Source organism: Sturnus vulgaris, chromosome 3 (genome assembly GCF_052056855.1).
Source record: "Sturnus vulgaris isolate bStuVul1 chromosome 3, bStuVul1.hap1, whole genome shotgun sequence".
Classification (NCBI taxonomy): domain Eukaryota; kingdom Metazoa; phylum Chordata; class Aves; order Passeriformes; family Sturnidae; genus Sturnus; species Sturnus vulgaris.
In genome coordinates this window covers 45,908,856-45,926,552 of record NC_142245.1, presented here as the reverse complement: position 1 = coordinate 45,926,552, position 17,697 = coordinate 45,908,856, and the positions used below count along the sequence as shown (strand labels likewise).

The 17,697-nt window shown below is 36.7% G+C and overlaps 1 protein-coding gene across 8 annotated transcripts in view; it reads left to right on the top strand.

The window, feature by feature from the left end:
* Positions 1-17,697, top strand: part of ARID4B (AT-rich interaction domain 4B) — an 86,474-nt gene that overhangs the window by 889 nt on the left and 67,888 nt on the right. For all 8 annotated transcript variants that reach the window (XM_088161517.1, XM_014874848.2, XM_014874834.2 and 5 more), the window contains exon 2: positions 460-521. In XM_088161517.1, coding sequence (XP_088017643.1) covers positions 516-521 — 6 coding nt within the window. In that variant the 5' untranslated portion in view covers positions 460-515. The remainder of the gene's footprint in view (positions 1-459; positions 522-17,697) is intronic.

Here is a 17,697-nt window from a genome sequence, read left to right as displayed (position 1 = left end):
GAGGAACAGCCTCCCTCCCTCCCTCCTTCTCTCCTCTCTGCCTCTCCCCGCGGTGAAGCGAGCAGGGGGTGTGTTCTCTGCTCTGGGACCCCCGCGGGTGCCCTCTCGCCGCTCGGTGCCCGGGGAGGGGGCGCAGCGCCCCGGGGAGGCGGCCGGGGCGCCTCCCCCCTCCCGCGGCAGCCGGGGGTGGGTTGTTGTTGTGGCAAGTTTCTCCTCCTCTGACAGAAATGGCGTCAGTGGCGGCGAGTGTAGGGGAAGCCGCGGCGTGTGGGAGCCGGGGGGGGAAACAGCGGCTCAGGAGAGAGGGAAGGGGGTTAGCCTCGGGAGAAGGGGGGATCTGGGGAAGGAAAGGGGGAGTTTCGGGAGGAGCCCAGCGCCCCCACCCGATCCTTGGCTCCCCTCCCCCCGCCCGGTGCGAGCGGCTGGTGCGGTGCCTTAGCGCTTTGTTTTAAATTCCAGGTCCAGCCTCGGCCGCTCAGCCACGATCGAGGCTTTTACCGCAGCCTGAGCTCATCATGAAGGTAAAACACTCGCTCGTGTGCCTGGGAGGGGAAAAGAGGGAGGGTTGCACGAAGAAATGCTGTCCTATCTGTCAGTCCATCTGTCCCGACCCCGGTGCGAGGCTCGGTGCTGGTGCATATCCAGACTGCGGGCAGCTTCTCCTCCACTGCCGTGTTTCGGTGCCTTGGCTCGTTTGCTGATCGTGGGGCGGGCTTTGCTCCGCCGCGTTATGCTGGGGGAAGCTGTAAGTTTCCCGAGCAGGGGCTGTTCTCCTTCAGAAACATTGTTTGTAGGAGAATAAGGACATGGCTGCCTGGGCTGAGCTTGCTTCATGGAGGAGCAGGGCACAGTCACCCTGCTCGAGAAAGTAACGCTGTGGGGGAAATGCTGGCTCTACAACATTGTTTACTTGAATAGAGGGTAGATTTACTTACTTTCTATTCGTCAATAGGAGTTTTGTTGAGTGAATAATCTTGATGTGATCGGGAAGGGTGCATGTAAGAGATTCTCTGCAGTGAAATGATTGCTGTAAGGTGCGGAAAGATTTTCAAACAGGTTCTAATTTTCCTCTCGGTGCTGTGTAGTATTCATGTACCTCACTGTCACGCATTTTCCTTCTCCTAGACCTTTCTAGACTATTTATGTTTGGTATATTATGCAAGCTTTATATAAAAAAGATCGCTTTGGTGGAATAGAATGATTTCTTCTGTGAGTGGCCAAGAACTGTGTACCTAAAAGTAGTTTTTGACGACTGCGTTTGTTAGGGTCGTTTTTTGTTTTTTTTTACCATTTTGCTGATACGTTTCACTCAAACTGCCATTTATGTTACTATCACCCCTATGTAATTCAGCTCCCGGTCCTGCTGGGCAGCAATAAATCATTTTAAAATACTGTAAATTTTATAGAAAGCAATTGTTACAAACCTGTGATACATCAATTCTTTGGTATTTATTAATAAAAAGGAGTAGTCTGTATGCAGATTCTTTCACTATCAGAGTTTTTGCCTGCTGTCTGTGAATGACTATTATGTAAAATGTAAAGCCAGTACTATATTCACTGCTGGAAATGGTAAATGAAATAGTCTCTTAATTTCTAGATTGCTCTGAGTTGCTGAGCTGCAGAGTGTTTCCGTATAGCTCTTAAAGGCTTGGCATGTTTTTTTTTTTACTTTGGCAACTTTATGATAGATTTTTAAAAAATCGTGTTTTAATTGCCCTCTCTATGATTTTTCTTTAGCAAGTGCTAAGATCTAAAATACTGCACATGTCTGTCTTATTAAAAGTAAACTATTTATGAATTTACAATAACAGGCTGTTGAAGTTGTATGACAAGAAGCTTTCCAAATGTGGCTCATTGCCTGATGGGGGTACTGGAGATGGAAGCAAGATAAATAGGAAGCAGTATAGGGAGCTTTTTCCCCAGAAGGAAAAAACACATATTTAAATGACAGTTAAATTTACATACATTTCTAATATTCTTTTTCAATGTAAACAAATCTTACAGTTACCATAGAGATTAGGTTCAGATACTGTGGTTTTAGAGCTATATGAATATGTAGATAGACAGTGGGGAGCATGAGGAGGTCAGATCACAAGTAGAACGCAAAGTGTTCTGTGAAATAGTGATATAGACCCACTTCAGGCTGAATTGAATGTATAACAGATGATTAAGTTTAGAGTAACAAATACAAAAACCTGTTAATAGACTCGTATTTTTTTAGAAAACACAGTTTACTTATTCTTCAGTAGGGTTTGTGATACTATTGCATGTTTATTTTTAAAGTTGGGATGAATTCTGTCAGAGTGTTCAGGTGTTAAGCTTAATTCTGTAATTTTTGCAATTTGTGTGTGTGTAGTGCTAAACTTACATATGCTTGAGATAACTCCAGTACTTTATTTCCTGTGCCCTGTAGTGTTAAGGGAGGTTAATCTGTAAGTCATTACTTTGAAGCTTTAGTTATTACAGGGAAACTTTTAACAGAATTGTGGTTCCAAAGAAATTTCTAAGATTCAACAACCTAACCAAGATTATAGGAGTGATACAGTGGATCAGCCCTTCTGGCTGTCTTAAATTTGTAATTTATTAGTTAAGCTTACAAGGATACAAGCTAGTCCAATAAGAAGTAGTAAGGGAGGATGCTTAAGAGAATTATTAGCTTTCTATTTATATCACTTCAAGGTAACATTGACTATATTAGATCAAGATACTGTTTAAATATGACTGTATATTTCAGTGCATTTATTTTTTAAGTTATCCGAAGAGTGTGCCTCAAGGACACTTCAGCATATAGAGGATTTAGTGCTTTAAGACCTAGTCTTGCTTAGAGTCTGCTGACTGCAGACTTGCTTCTGACTGCACGATTGAGGCCTGTGTTTTGATTTATGCCTTGGTCATTCTTTCAAGTTCGGAGGGTTGTGGATTCTGGTGCACAGAACCTTAGAACTGGATTCCTTGTTGGTATCTTTGTCTCATTACATGAACTTGAACAGTTCATTTAGCTTTACTGACTCCTTTTCCCCACCTGTGTGGTATGGATAAAATGTTGATCTTTCTTTGTAAAACTCAGTGAAGTATATTTAGGAACAGCACCAACAATTGTATTTACACAAAACTGTAAGTCACTCATGTTCTTGCATTTCGCAATGCTTTGACACAAGATAGGTATGCTGCCTGCTAAGAGATCACCAAAGCTGTTGGTATAATTGTTCTCCTTGGTAATAACCCAACTTAATCCTAGGAAATAAAGTCCCTTGTATAAACCAGTAACTTCAGCCTATTAAGTAGTCTTCCCATGGACTGCAAAGACCACTTAAAAACAGACTTGAAATAAGGCTTACAAGAAGTGTTCAAGTCTTAACAGAATTATGCTTTTTATTGTGATATTCTACTAAATCAGGCTTTTTCTTATGTTGATTGACCTCTGCTAGTTAATACAGTTGTGTAGATAATGGCCAGGATTGCTTGCATGTTGTGAAGTTTTTTTGTTGTTTAATTTAGCACCTCTTGTATAAAACCTTTTTTGCATTAAGTATGTGTCAGAAGAATGTAGAATCTGTTTGACGATTTAAAAACTAATTGCATGCCATCAAATTACTACTTACTAAGTAGGTAGCAATATATGTAAAAGCATTCTTATAGAGTGCTTTTTTTAGCTCCAAAATGAGGAAATAAACTCCATGAAAGCAAAGAGAGAAATAATAAGCACAAGCTTGGTTTCACCAGTGATTTGTACTAAGAACGGCAGAAAATGTTCGTGAGATTTTTAATATGTATCATGGCATTTGTTTGATACATAAATATGTGAATGAAGGTAATACACCCTCCGTAGTTAAAAAGTTCACTGCCGAGTGGGGATCAAAAGAGTAGATGTGTCAGAAGCTAGAGCAATGCTCTATGAATTAAGAGATCTGAAATGATTGTTTAAATGTTTTGATACTATTTGCAAGTTAATGTTTTTCATTCTGTAAAGTACAGGCTATTTAATGGTTGTTGATACTTCTCTTTGGTAATCCTAGATGTTCCTGGGTACTTGCTCAAAGTTGCCATGCTAACAAATTAAGAAAGCCATGCCTATGGTTTATGGTAATTTTTTTTTGCTTTGGTTTGGTTTTAATTCATCCTGAATTTCCATTTTTGTTTCAAAGGTCTAGTGACCTCTCCAGCTATCCAGAGAGATCACTGGTACACCCTGATGCTGTAGCTGCTTTCCTTTAATGTGTGCCAGACCGTTGCTCATATTCTCTGCCAGTATGGCTGAAGACAAAAGCAAAATATCTAGTAAACTTTTCAGCCACTAATTTCCAACTTTGAGCACAAGTCAGTTGAAAATCCCATTGGTCTTAGGCAGGCTGGAAACCAGTCATGGAATGTAGTGACCTTTCACTTTCTGGTTAACTATTTGAATTACAGCAGAAATGGAGATTTCTAAAGGAAGAGTACTATTAGAATAGTTTTTGTGATGGAGGCAGGAGAACAGGTAAGTCTTAAGAGGTGGTTTTCCCCTATAACTTGTTTTTACATTGTGAAAAACCATTTTCTTAAATTCTTTTCTGATGTTCCAGTTTGAACAAGTGATCAGAGGCAGTTATTGACTTCCTCATGCTTGCATAATTATGTAGAAAGGAAAGCAAACACCACTTGCACCAAGCAATTACAAGTCATGTTGGAATAATCTATGCTATTTTGAAATTGTTTATTTGCACTTTTTAAATGCTAGTCTTTACATTTTACAGTAGCTAAACTGCAAGCATGGAAGTCTTGAACTCAAATCTGCATGGGTAGTATGTGGCTGTTGAACAGTTGTATTGGTTTATAAGGGCTCCAAGATAATTAGACCACATAGTGGAAAGAAGACTGAAGTTGTACTAAACTGTGAGCATTAGTACAGTTAAGTTGCCTGTATTATTATATTCAAATTTGGTGAAGGATTTTTGGATCAATGCTCTCACAGCAGCATAACTATTGTACGAGCATACTGTCTAAGAGAAATGTTAGTAGGCAGAATAATGAATGTGCATATCTTCACTGGAACACTTTGGGATGGTTATTCAATTCACTCTGTAATCCAAAACAAGTATTGTATACATGTAGAGCAGAAGCATGCTGTGATACACATTGCATGTCTGTTTTCAAAGAAATTCGGCATTGTAGTTGAAAAGCCCTTTGAAACAAAATGCAAAGGTTTTGAGATATTAAGCTTTACAATCACTGTCAAATACTTAATGTGAATGCTTTGCTGAGTGAGTAAACTGAAAAAATACTGCTAACTTTGAGAAAGGTGGAAATTATACTGTTGCCACAAATTGGTTTCAAATCTTTTGTTTAAATCCTACAGATATACACATTTTCCTTAGAAACATATGCTTTTATAATAGGCTGAAGAATAAAAGGGAGTTTGAGGTGTCCTCATTGAAAAAGGTAACGAATTTTATAGAAAAATCTAAAGCTTAACTTTATTTGGTACCCTAACGTGATACAGCCGTCCAAATGCTCGATTATTTATCAGTTCATACTTACTTGAAAGTAGTTAACCCACTTTCTGTTCACTATCTGTTCTGAAATGCAACAGTTAGACTCTCTGCATTTCTACTTAATAGGCCCTTCAGCTGTTTTTACTGAAATGTACAAAGCTGAAAACCATGGATCTTGAACTGTTTCTGCCTTGAATGTGACTCAGGTCACAGTTGAGAAGTGTTGGGAAGTCAGGTATTGGCCGACTTGCTTTTTAATTGATGTGCTTTGGTAAAAAATACTACTTTTTGCCTTTTCCACTTAGAACTTAGTGCTATCCAGTTACTGTGCTTGCTATCACTCCCTGGATATGTGCATGGAATGGATTTTTAAAAACTTCTAGAAGACTTCAAAAGGCCTCCAGGGAACTGAGAAAAATTGTTTCGCCCTATGCATAAACTAAATGTTAGTGATTTAATATGTGTTACAATAATTATTTTAAAAGGTTTTGATGGAAAGTCATAAATCTGGGTAGTTGGGTTTTTTGTTCTTCTTTCTGTTAACATGGGGTGACCAGATGAGAGGATATTTCAGGCAATTCAAGTAACGAAAAGACAGCAAGACACTTTGATATTCAATACTTGACAAGACATCTATTTTCCTTCTGAAGATTAGTTTGAACCAGGGGAGAAATTCAATAAAGAGAGCACTATTGTCTTTTTTTTTCTTCTTCTTTTTTTTTTTTTTCCTTCTTTTGCTTGGCAGACTATAAAGCAGTCATGACCTGTTTAGCAAGAAGTGTTTGTAAGCAAGCTCTGAAAGCCAGTTGTGAGAATGTCAGAGCAGGGTGGTGGAGGGTGTTGCTGAGTTACCTTTAGGAAACTAGGACTGAGATGAGCCAGCTGCTTTATGTGCGACCACTGTGTGACAGTGACTTCCTGAGTGAGTGTCTATCAGTTGAATGTGGAGTACTATTTTGGGGGTTCATTAACCTGTCTTCACTATGAAGAAAACTGTGCTGAACTATGAAAAGGCATCTTCTGTACTGTGAGCAAAAGTAGTAGGAAAAGGCATCACTCCAGTTAACATGGAGTTATTTGCTCTAGAGTGGAGATGGTAGTCAGTACACCAAAGAAGACTTTTTAGCACCCAGAACTCCCAGATTAAGTAGTCTTTGATTGTGACTTACGCAGATCCCCTTAAGGAGTAACTAGAGACAGCATTCATCAGTTGTCATTTAAGCTACGTGAATGCAAACATCTGTAGAGCTTTGTTGCAGAGCAGATCACCCAGGCTGGACTAATGTGAATAACACTGTTCTTGGGCTGACAAGTTTGCTGTTCTTACTGTTTAATCTGTTGGTTTGTCCCCTAACAACGTGTAGCAAAAGGATTTTGTTGTTTATTGTTGATAAGTAGTTTGTCAAATTAAGGTTGTACGGTCATGGAAGAATGCAGTCTTGTCTCCTACTTTCACTCTTGGCTGTTTATTCTCGTAGTCTCGTTGCTAGCAGTCCATTTGTGTGGTGCCAGAGTACACGGAACTAAGCTGAAGTTAAGAACAATGAGATACATATACTCTTCACTTGCAGACTGTTCCTGTCCTGACTGATGCCTGGCAGAGGAAGAAAGGACACAAAAGCAGAAGTGCACCAAGATTGATTAGGATTGGTTTAAACTGCGTGTGAACACACATCCTTCCCCATCCCTCTGCCAAGTTAGCAGTTTACAGTCGTTAGGCTAAACATTTTGTAAACTCTCTACAGGTGAAATTGCGATAGAAGTGTTTTTGTGCTGGCTAACTACCTGGAACACCAGACTTCTTTACATGTTTGAAGTCCGTGTTTTCTAGAAGATGTTGAGTGAAAAGATTTAACTGAATTGATGGGGTATCAATTAAATTGATTTTGTTCATTCTTTTCAAGACAATTGATTGTCTTGAAAGGAATGAATAAAATTTCATTTTCAATATTATGAACATAGATGTCAAAAAATGGAGAGGTCTTAAAGAAGAGATGGTATCAGACAAATAATCTCATTTTTTAAGCGGGCCAATAGAAGCTTTGCTTTCCTTCTTCCTTCAAGTTCTTATTTAGTATTTGGAAAGAATACCATTAGTAACAGTTATGTCACTTTCTACTTAAATTAGAGAAACAGTTGGTATTATAGTTTTCTGTGGAAATACATTTATAAATATTAGATTTCTATCCTATAAAGGTGACAATCTCTATATGCCTATAATGCATTTTGACAAAAGGTACACCAATGGGTGAAAGATGTAAGCAATTGTGCTAACTTTATTCCAAATTAAAACAATAGGGAATTATAATTTGGGGAGAAATTACATCACTCTTTGATAAGGAAATTGAGGGGAATAGAAGTCAAACTTCTAATATTTTTGGTGTATGTTAAGAAGGCCCGTCTATTTATGGGTAGACAAGTGGAGACTTGGTGACAGTTGGGTATTAATACCAGTTGGAGATGGTAGAGTGAGGTGTGTGACGTTTTCTGCTTATTACCACAAACTTAATGCAGATATTTGGGTGATATGTTATCTTCCTTTCTAAGAAGTGGTGTTCTAGCTGAGCTTTTATCTGTGATCTTTTCCCTTTTCCCTCTTAAGTATCCTTCTAACTTGGTGTTCCTCATCATTTAAGACAATCCTTCTAAATGGGATTTGGGAAATGGGATTTGACTTCAGCAAAATTCAGATCCAAGTGTATCTGATGCAAGGTTTCAGCTAGTAATAAATAATGTAGTAGGGAGTAATTTGTTTTTTCATGTTCTGATCTGAAAAAAAGTGTTTCAGTTTGTGGCAGGGCAACCTGATCCACTGTGATAATTTTTTTTCCTTCCTATTTTCAGCTGTCCTCTCAACAGCAGATTGCAAGCGCTAAATCTCATTTGTACATTTAAAATATTTCACTTCGTGTTTTCTTAAAAATAAATGTGGAATACATTCTTCTAAGATTTCAAAGAATACTTCAAATTAATTCGAAATGGTGGAAGAGACTTTGCAATATTCTTTATGAGTATTTAAGTGAAAGAGTGTTAAGTTAATCTTTTTGTTAATGCTGTGACACTTAGGTTGGCATAACTTCTTTTCCTGGGAGAAATAATAAGGGATTGAGACATTTTTTTAAATGAGTACATGTTATACCAGCATTTCAGAATTCAAGAATTTGTAATGGAAAATGTGTTTCCACTTTTTAACTTATTTTACTGCTCTGCTTATTGAAAGATAGATGTTGCTGTAATATTAAATGAATGTTACTTCAAATTACATCACTAAATTTACAAATGAAATATATATGCTTCTTAATCTTTGTGCTTCCATAAATATAAATGCATTTTTGAAAACAGAGCAATAATTTTATAAATTTCCACTTCAGTTTCTTTAGAAGGTTGTCCTGCTAGATGGGCATCAAGGGAGATAGTGAAATATTTAAGCATAAGTAAGACTGCAGTACTGTTTGAAAATTAGCATTTGATATGTACCAATACCTTGCTGCCTGGAACAGAGACAAAAATGGAGATGATAATTCAGCTTCAAGTAACTTCCATTTTCTAAATGCAGATTCATTCTGAGGTGCTCTTCCAGAACTTTGCAATGACAGTCCACATACCTTTCCAAATAGAACATGATTTGGGTAATTGTGTGGTGTCTTTGTCTTCTTTGCAGAATTTCCTGCCTATTTTCCTGCAATGTTGGACAGTTTAAAAGACATTAAATCTTGGATTCATTCCTTTACCCACAAATACTAGTGCTAAATTCCTAAAATTCAAGTAGTGCAAAAGATGGTGTCACTTGAAGACATACCGTATTAGATACACGGGTTGAAACCTGCAAAGTCACTCTTCAAATATATTCTGATATTCTTGATCCATTTTAGAACTGGACTGCCAAGGCTCCTGCCAAGTGTGTTCCCTGGAATAATTTAACATGAAGTTCCAGAAAGTATTAGTATGTATATTAGATGCCTGTCTACACTAATTCCGTTTTCCTTTGCTAGTAGCTCTTTCGCTGTTGAGCTAATATTGTGATTTCATTTTACTTTGCCTGGTGCAAGCCAAAATGTTGGATTGATAAGGTAAATGTATTTAATTTTATTTAAAGAAATAATCTTCCATTTCATACATTGTACATTAAAAAATACATATTTATATGTTCACTTGCCAGCTTAGGGTGAATTAGGTTTTTAGATGCAAGTAAAGTGAATAAACTGCTTTTGTTACATTCTATATTGTAAGACAAATACTCTTTTGGTGACAGCATAATAATAATCATAATAATATATATGAGAGAGATAGGTGTATGTCCTGCTGTGACAGACATTTTCACTGGTGTTGTGTGTGGCATTGGTAGCATCTAGAGAACAACTCAAGTGATAGTAGGTCAACTTTAAATTAGTGAAATGTTTTTATTTGTGGCTTGAGTAGCACTGATTTCAGTTCAATAAAATTATACTTACTCTTTTTGCACTAAAATAGAGAACAATCTTCCTTTTTGTCTCTGGAGTAACTTGCTATGCAGCAGCACTTATTTGAACATTTGAAATGGTGAAATGAAATCCTAATTATGATCTGACAATAAATATTAAACATAGCATTTATTATATGGAATAAAAATGATCCATGATACTTAAGCTGGCCTCATCAGGTTTCTCTAGTTGTGTGTATTGTATTTATTTAGTTGGAGTTTTGAGGAAACAAATCAGCTTTTAAGATCTTCATATAAATATAAATATATTTAAGCAAACAAAAACCCAAAAGGAAATGGTAAATTTTCTTCCAAGGTACTTGATTCCAGACAAATCCACATACAATTCCAGAACTTTGCTATCTTACTGCTGTAGCTGGATATTCTTACTATGTTTGCTCAGAATTGAACTTGGGGAGCAAAGCCCAAACCACTGCAATACTTGAATGTGATTTGCGGATGGGACTTGTGTTTATAAAAAAACTTGTTAGTCTTAAAGGAACTGTACCATCTTTTTTTTTCTGGCAGTTTCTCTTCAAACCGCTTTTGTGTGCACTGAAACAACATTCCAACCAAGTAGTATGTGGGCACATCAGTTGCTTAGTAAGGCCAGTGTGAATGCTTCAACTGAGTATTACTCTTCTAGCAGGGTGATGCACAGCATTTCTGTGAAAATAAATATTCCATTGGGGTGATTTATCATACAGTAGTACTGGAAGGTCAGGTTTATCCTTTAAGCCATGTATTTCAGAATTTATCTTCAATTATCTTCTTAGGCTCAGGGAAAAAACACTGATCGTAAACATGTAATTAGTTAGAATTTCATTGGCATATGAAGTTGATACTGTAACCTGGTGATTTGATGGAGACACTGAGATTTTATTGAGAAGCATTGTGAGACTCCTGCATTGTGTCTTACAACTGAAGACCTCTTGAGATGCCTTGTTCAACTTTTGAGAACAAAACAAGGTTTCATGTAGAAAGTAACACTAGAATTGTTGACACACAAAAGACTATCAAGTAAAACTTAAGGTAGACTTTTTTGCTTTCACTTGAGTAATCCTAAATGTTCCTTTTGAAAAGAGGCTAAAAAAATGAAGGTTTTAGTATAAGAGGCTTAAAGACTTTCAAGAAAAAAATTGGGCCTTACATAATAGCTTCGGCACACTTGAAAGCAGTGAACAGACTCTTACACTACCTATGCAACTTCAAAAATTTTATTCTCTGTTCTTTAATATGTTGAAGAGTTTTATGGAATCTGAGCAAGGATCTTTCTTTAAATAGTCACTCCCTGGAAATGGCTGCCATTAGTCACAGGCTAAGCCAGCTGAAGATGTTTTGGAAACAGGTGCAGCAATGAGTAGCCAAAGAAACTGAAGTATTCTGGGTGGATAAATTGGAGAAAAGGTATGAAGCAAGTAGTTTAGGTTCTTTAATTCCTTGTAGTCTGAAAAGTAACCTAGCTGAAAACTAACTGCTTGTATATGGTCCTTATTCCATATATTACTACAGTGGTACTTAAACTTTCTGTGTAGCATGCATCTAAAATATGCCTTCATAATTATGCAGCACTTGATAAATCCCCTCCAAACTTACCTTCAGCTGGATAATTCTGTTTCCTTAATATCTGTTTTCTTTTTAATGCTTGCAGGCTTGGGTATTTTCTGATAGAAAAGTAGAACTTACTTGAACCGGAAAATCTTGCATCATTGTTTTGAATAGTTGCCTCACTGGCTACACTTGGCCTTTTCCCCCCAAACCTCCTTTCACAAAGCTAAATGCTGAACTCTTGCATATAGGTACTGAATTGGTACTCTGCAAGATGAATGCTGTTGTGGAGAGGAATGAGAAAGAGGAATTAGTAATTTTCTTTTAACACCCTTGCTACTGACTATGCAGGAGTATTTGGCCAGTAGTATTCTCCAAAAATAAATTGACATGGGAGAGAAGTTTGCATGTATGCTTATGTTTGTTAAATTTCTGTAAGTTAGGAATTGTGTCCCTACAAGTTAGGATACCTGTAAAACTAGCTCATAGAAGAATATTATCAAAGAAACACTGTCGTTTTTATGATGAAAAAAGAGAAAAACGGTGAACTTGAAATTTTAGTCACTTTTTTTAAATCCATATGCAATTTTACTGAGTTACATATGCTTTACTCCAGAAGAGGCATTTATTTCTATTTATCTGGGGAAAGTGGGGTACACAAATAAGTTGTTGGTTTTTTCAACTTGGAGAGTGAGGGAAGAATTTACAATTTATTTAATAGTTTGAGAAACTGCCCATGTGAAAGAAATGTGTATTGTGGAAAATAGTGTTTATATTTTTCTGGAAGATGATTACATTAGTGAAAATCAAGTTTATTCAATGGTAGTAGTCTGCTTGTGAGCATGATTACTGCAGTTTTCCTTGGTAAATTATTTGTGGTACTAATTTCTTTGCTGCCCCAGCTAACCAGTGTCCAGCTTAGTTAAGACATCTGTGTTCTGCAAGGATGTGTGTATTTTACCTGACAGCAGTGGCTCAATAGGTGCTGGTAAGAAACAAGAGATTTAACAGATAATAATGTGGGTTTGTTTTTTTTTTTCTCTTTCGGACACAGATAATTGGTCATGTGATTATAATTGGTTATGTAGCTAAAATCTTAACCAATGTGCTCTTCTTGACTGGAAGCTGTCTGTAGTCTTAACCAACTATTTTACTGTAGTAGCAGGCCAAACCTAATTTTAATTGGGTTTTGTGCTGCTTAGCTGCTTCTACATAGTGCAAGTATGTGCACTTGCAAGTGAATGCTAATACTTCACTTGTCTTTAACCTTATTTGTATCTTGTCTCTCATTGTCTTTAGTGTAGTGCCATGGGTTCTGTAGCCTATTTCTAAGGACATTTGAAGATACAATTAAGCAGTCTTGTTAATAGTCCTGTTCATTATTCAGGGTCTTGCAGCTTCACTAAAATATTAGAGGGAAATCAGAACACTGAAAAACTTTGGCTAATGCAACTGTTCTTACATAATGTTATTCATTTGTATATATATATATATAGTCACCTTTTTCTTAGCTCATGCAATAGTTGTGGTTGCTTTAAATTTTTATGAGAGGATTTTTCTCCTTTTCCTTTTTTTTTTTAACTGGGAGAGGAAACTGAAGATTTTTTTTTTTACTATTTTGAAAGGTGTAATTCCTTTCTGTAAAGATAGATCTTCATATTTCCATAAAAGAAAGATAGTATGGCGAGAGATATTTGTATTGTGGTACAATTTACTGGCAGTTCAAAGATTGTAACACTGTACTCCAGATGTTAGAAAATAGAGCCTCCCTATGGACTAAGGCTGAAGCACTATTGATACTTTGCATGCATGTAGTTATTGTATGCTATTTGTATCTTAGCTAATGTAATGTAAAATAATTTTTTAATTAAGAAGTAGAATGTTCTTCACAGAAAGTTTAGAGAGAAAAATGAATATTTGATAATTATTTGTAAAAGTGGGGAAAAAAACCAAAGGAAATTATTATCATCAGGTCACTGAAAGATATATCTAGGATGTATCATCAAAGAAACCAGGATAAGATACACCTGTCAAAGATAATTTTTACTTCCAAAAATTTATGTGGTGAAGGTAATAATGATCAAATTTTCACTTATGTAAAAAAAACCACGAACACATATTTTAACATCTAGAAATTACCTACAATTCTTTAAAAGGTTCCATTTGTTGGCCAGCTTGCCTTTGAATTTCATTACAGTTATATTCTGTTAGATATTTCAAATACGTAATTGTGGCATAGGGAATTCCAGGAAAGCCAAATATAAGGGCTTACTATTTTTAAGCCAAAAATATTGCACTCTTGGTGTATTAGTTGTTTTACCCAATTGAGATGTGTTTAGTTAGCTCTTGTGTAATGTTTCCCTTGGAGACTCAAGCATAGTAACAGCCTAACAGGTTACTGGTGAGGAGTAAATGGCTAGGTTAGACCAGGAGTGAAGATCTGTCAAAATGTTCCCAAGAAGGATTTGCTTAATGCTAAAACCTAAGGAAAAGTGTAGAGATTAGTGTGTATCTAGTTGAAGTCAAACATTGTCAAAACCCAAAACAAGTGAAAAATATTTTTAGTTTGGCTAGTTTGCCAAATGAGAGTCTTAAAAGTTACTTTTGGCACTGAGCTGGAAAGGAAGACAAGACTCCTGGTCTGTGCATGCTAAACCTCCTGAAGCCAGTGGAGAAATTGAGGATATTTTTTCAGAGCAAGTCACTGGAAAGCAGAGGAAAGCCTGGTTTGCCTGTTCTAAAGTACATCTTCAGTTTCTGTTACTAGTGTTTATATCTTAGTGAATCTGAGCCTTGCACTTCGTCTGAGATGAAAACAACCTGTTTGGAAAAGCCAGGAGAAAAGCAAAAGGCAAACTGGTAGTGAGAACAGGAGTTTTTTCTGTGGGTAAAGTATCTTTGTGCTACATGCTATTAATTTAATACAGTCTGGAACGGAGACTTAGATGGCTGTATCTCCACCAAGTCTGAATTTTTCAGAAGAAACTAGATGCCAGACATGAAATCGAATGAAATTATCTTTGCAGTGATATTGACCCTTCCTTCAGTTGATATTTTTAATCGCAATGCCAGGCTCTGTGAAGGGGGAGAAGGTCTGCATATTCATATTCCTGTAACTGCAGTGCTTGTGGGTGCATGTGCTCTGTCGAACAGTGCTAATAGGATCCCTGAGTTAAATCCATGCAAGACCATGAGAGGACTGAAACAATGTTTTCTCATATTTTGATCTCTTTGCCAGTGTGGTGTAACCTGAAACAGATTTTCTGGATTCAGGTGTGCTCTAGTGTCTGTTATTGCTGTTAAACCTAATGGAGTTACCCTGTACAAGGCAGTGACTTGTGAGCAATCTTGCTTGTCCAGCTGTATGGCTCTGGTTAGTTTTCTTGTTCTGCTGTAGATCTCTGCTCCTTGAAGGACTTTTAAAGACTGCTTCAGCACTGGATCATCATCTTTGTGCAAGTTATCTGCAGTCCAGTCACATTAAATACCACATTCTTCAGGAAAGTTAAATGAAGGAGTGATTTTTGACAGGAATGATCCCATTTATAAATTGAATTAAGCAAAGTGGTAAATTCTTTTGTGGTACATTCTGAAATTTTTGAAATTAATCTTGAAATTAGTTCTCCGTTTACAGTTTGACTTCTTATTTTACAAAAACAGATTAATTAAAAATTGTTTTGTTCTGTGATCTAATGGTAATGGTACTTTGCCAGTTCTCTATAAAAATCAAAACTTAGAGCATTCCTAGAGAATTCTCAGTTAAATCACTAATACCTGCTTTGCTTGCAAATAATGTGTGCTGGATATAAAACTTAATATTAACTGTTTTTTTGAGTGCTATCCAAGTAGATTAGACTTTGAATACAAACTTGCGTTTGACCTTGCATGTACTCCAGTGCTGAAGTGCTTTCAGCCAGTTTAAAGCCACTTCAGGGTTTTTAGTGGAGATGTTTGACCGAAAGCTGTTTGTTTGATGCCCAGATCATTTGAAGAAGAGACAGCTTGACTATCAAGTTATTAAAAAAAAAAACAACCAAAAAACCCCCACGGTAAATGTCATCTTTTCTATCCAGCTAAGGGCCTCACACAGTCAATTTTTGGAATTTGGAAACAAAGTAAATTTCAGAGCTAGAGTGTGCAATGAAAAGGTAAATACAGAAAATTCTATCAAACACCCACAGGAAAAGAAGAGGATTATTTCCTAAGTTTTGAAATTTCTGTGGTTGTTTTGCAAGAACCTTACAAGTTCTAAATTATTGTGGAGTACTACCTCATCTTGTAGTTTGAGGCAGTCTGCCAATTTGCTCATTGATTTATCCGCTCCTACTCGGTTAATACTGCTGTGTGATCTTGCAGCAAAATGATACAACGTACTAATGTGAAAGAATAGCAGTTTAGTAAAAGGAACAGAAACAAGTGAATTGGTGAGTTGAAGCACTTTAGCCCTTAATCAGAGGTGTGTCAGAACAGATGCAAAAGGAAGGATGCACAGGGAGAGCCATTGTCATTAATGTAGATTTGAGTTTGGAGGGCCCAGGCTTTCCCCTTTTACACTTGTGAGTTGTTAATTTAACTCACAAAAGAAGTATGAAAGAACACACCATCTGTTTCAACTGCTGGTGGTGAGCATCTAGCAGTACACATCTCCCCCCCCACCTTTCTTAGTTTCAGAAATTAAGAACTACTGTTGGCAGTAGGTAGTATGTGTCACCAGCCTCGATTATTTAAACCCATTTTATTGGATTTATTTTTGATCACTACATTTTTTTTGTTGTTGCAGGTAGACATAGATTTTAGAATATTAATCTTAGCATTCCTGGCTCTTTCAGAGGAGTGAATAGAATAGTTTTTACTAGACTGATTTTTAACTTCGCATAATGATCAAAACTCCATCCTCTTGATTATTCAAAGCAACAAAGAAAAACAAATAAATGAGTGTGACTTGCATGTAGAACAGTTCTGTTTGATTAGATTTCTACCATAAAGAAGCTACATATTTTTGCACCAGTTAGGTTTTAAAGCACTTACATTTTTAGAAGTTTCCTGTCACTTCTGTAGCAATCAGGCTGTTTTGCTTCTTGCCACTTGTCAGCTCATAATTCTACACAAAACTTTCATATTTAGATTCTTATACAGGTAGTTGTGTATTTTGGTTGCAAATACAGCAGAAACTCTGTTAGTAATTTTTCACTTAAAATAAGATTTTTTTTTCTTTTAGTAGTCCCCATTTTTCTTCTTCCCATCCTGAATTTAACTAAAGGGCCTATTCCATCTCTTCCTTTGCTCCTTTGCAGAGATAAAGCATTATGACTATTGCCATTTCAGAAATCTAATAAGCAACTGTATTAAATACAAGCTATGTTACCAGGTTTTTTGTAAGCACTAAAAAAAATGCATTATGAAATTCTAATCCACTATAATGAGATGTCTTTGAGGCTAAAAACCCCAAAGCTATAATAGCCACAAGATTGCAGGATTTCAGAGCAATGAATATAAGTACAAAGCAAGGAAGCCAGCTTTGGCCTACATAATTTGTTGAGAGGAAGTGGGGTCTGACTGCAACAGTTGAGCTTTTAAAACTAAAGAAGTGAACAGATTGAGATAGATTGTTGCTGAGTGGAGTTGTGTACAGAGTATTTTTAAAATTAGTATTATGGTAAGTAAGTTGAGCTCTAACCAGAGACGAAACCATGTGCATACTTCCTGTCTGTCTGAAACATCGCACAAGTGCCTGGGGGTGGCAAAATGAGTTTTGACATACATCAGCACAAATCAGAAGTAGTAAAGCTGGTATTTCTTTGACTGAGTGATTTTTCTGATTACTTTGATAGCCTGTTTTGTGTATAGGGCAATTCACAGAATCTGGAAAAGCACAGGTAACTGTTTAGAAGACTTCATATTCTGTAGCTGCCTTTTATCAAAATAATTTGTTTTAACTGTGGGAGTTCCTTGTTGATTCAGAATTTGAGTGTTAATACCTATAGCCATATTAGGCTTAGTTTGAACTGCTACCTCAAAAGCTGCTTGATCATCCTTTTAATTTAGTAAGACTGTTGATTTAAAGGTTCAAAGTGATGGGGTGTTTTAATCGATCTTATGATCTCTTCAAGCAACTAGTTGCTTATTAACATCCTTTTTTTAAACCTAAAATCTCTGTTCATCCTGAAGCTATGGGGTTTTTTAATGCCCTAGACTATAAGATTAAAGGTCCCTACAATA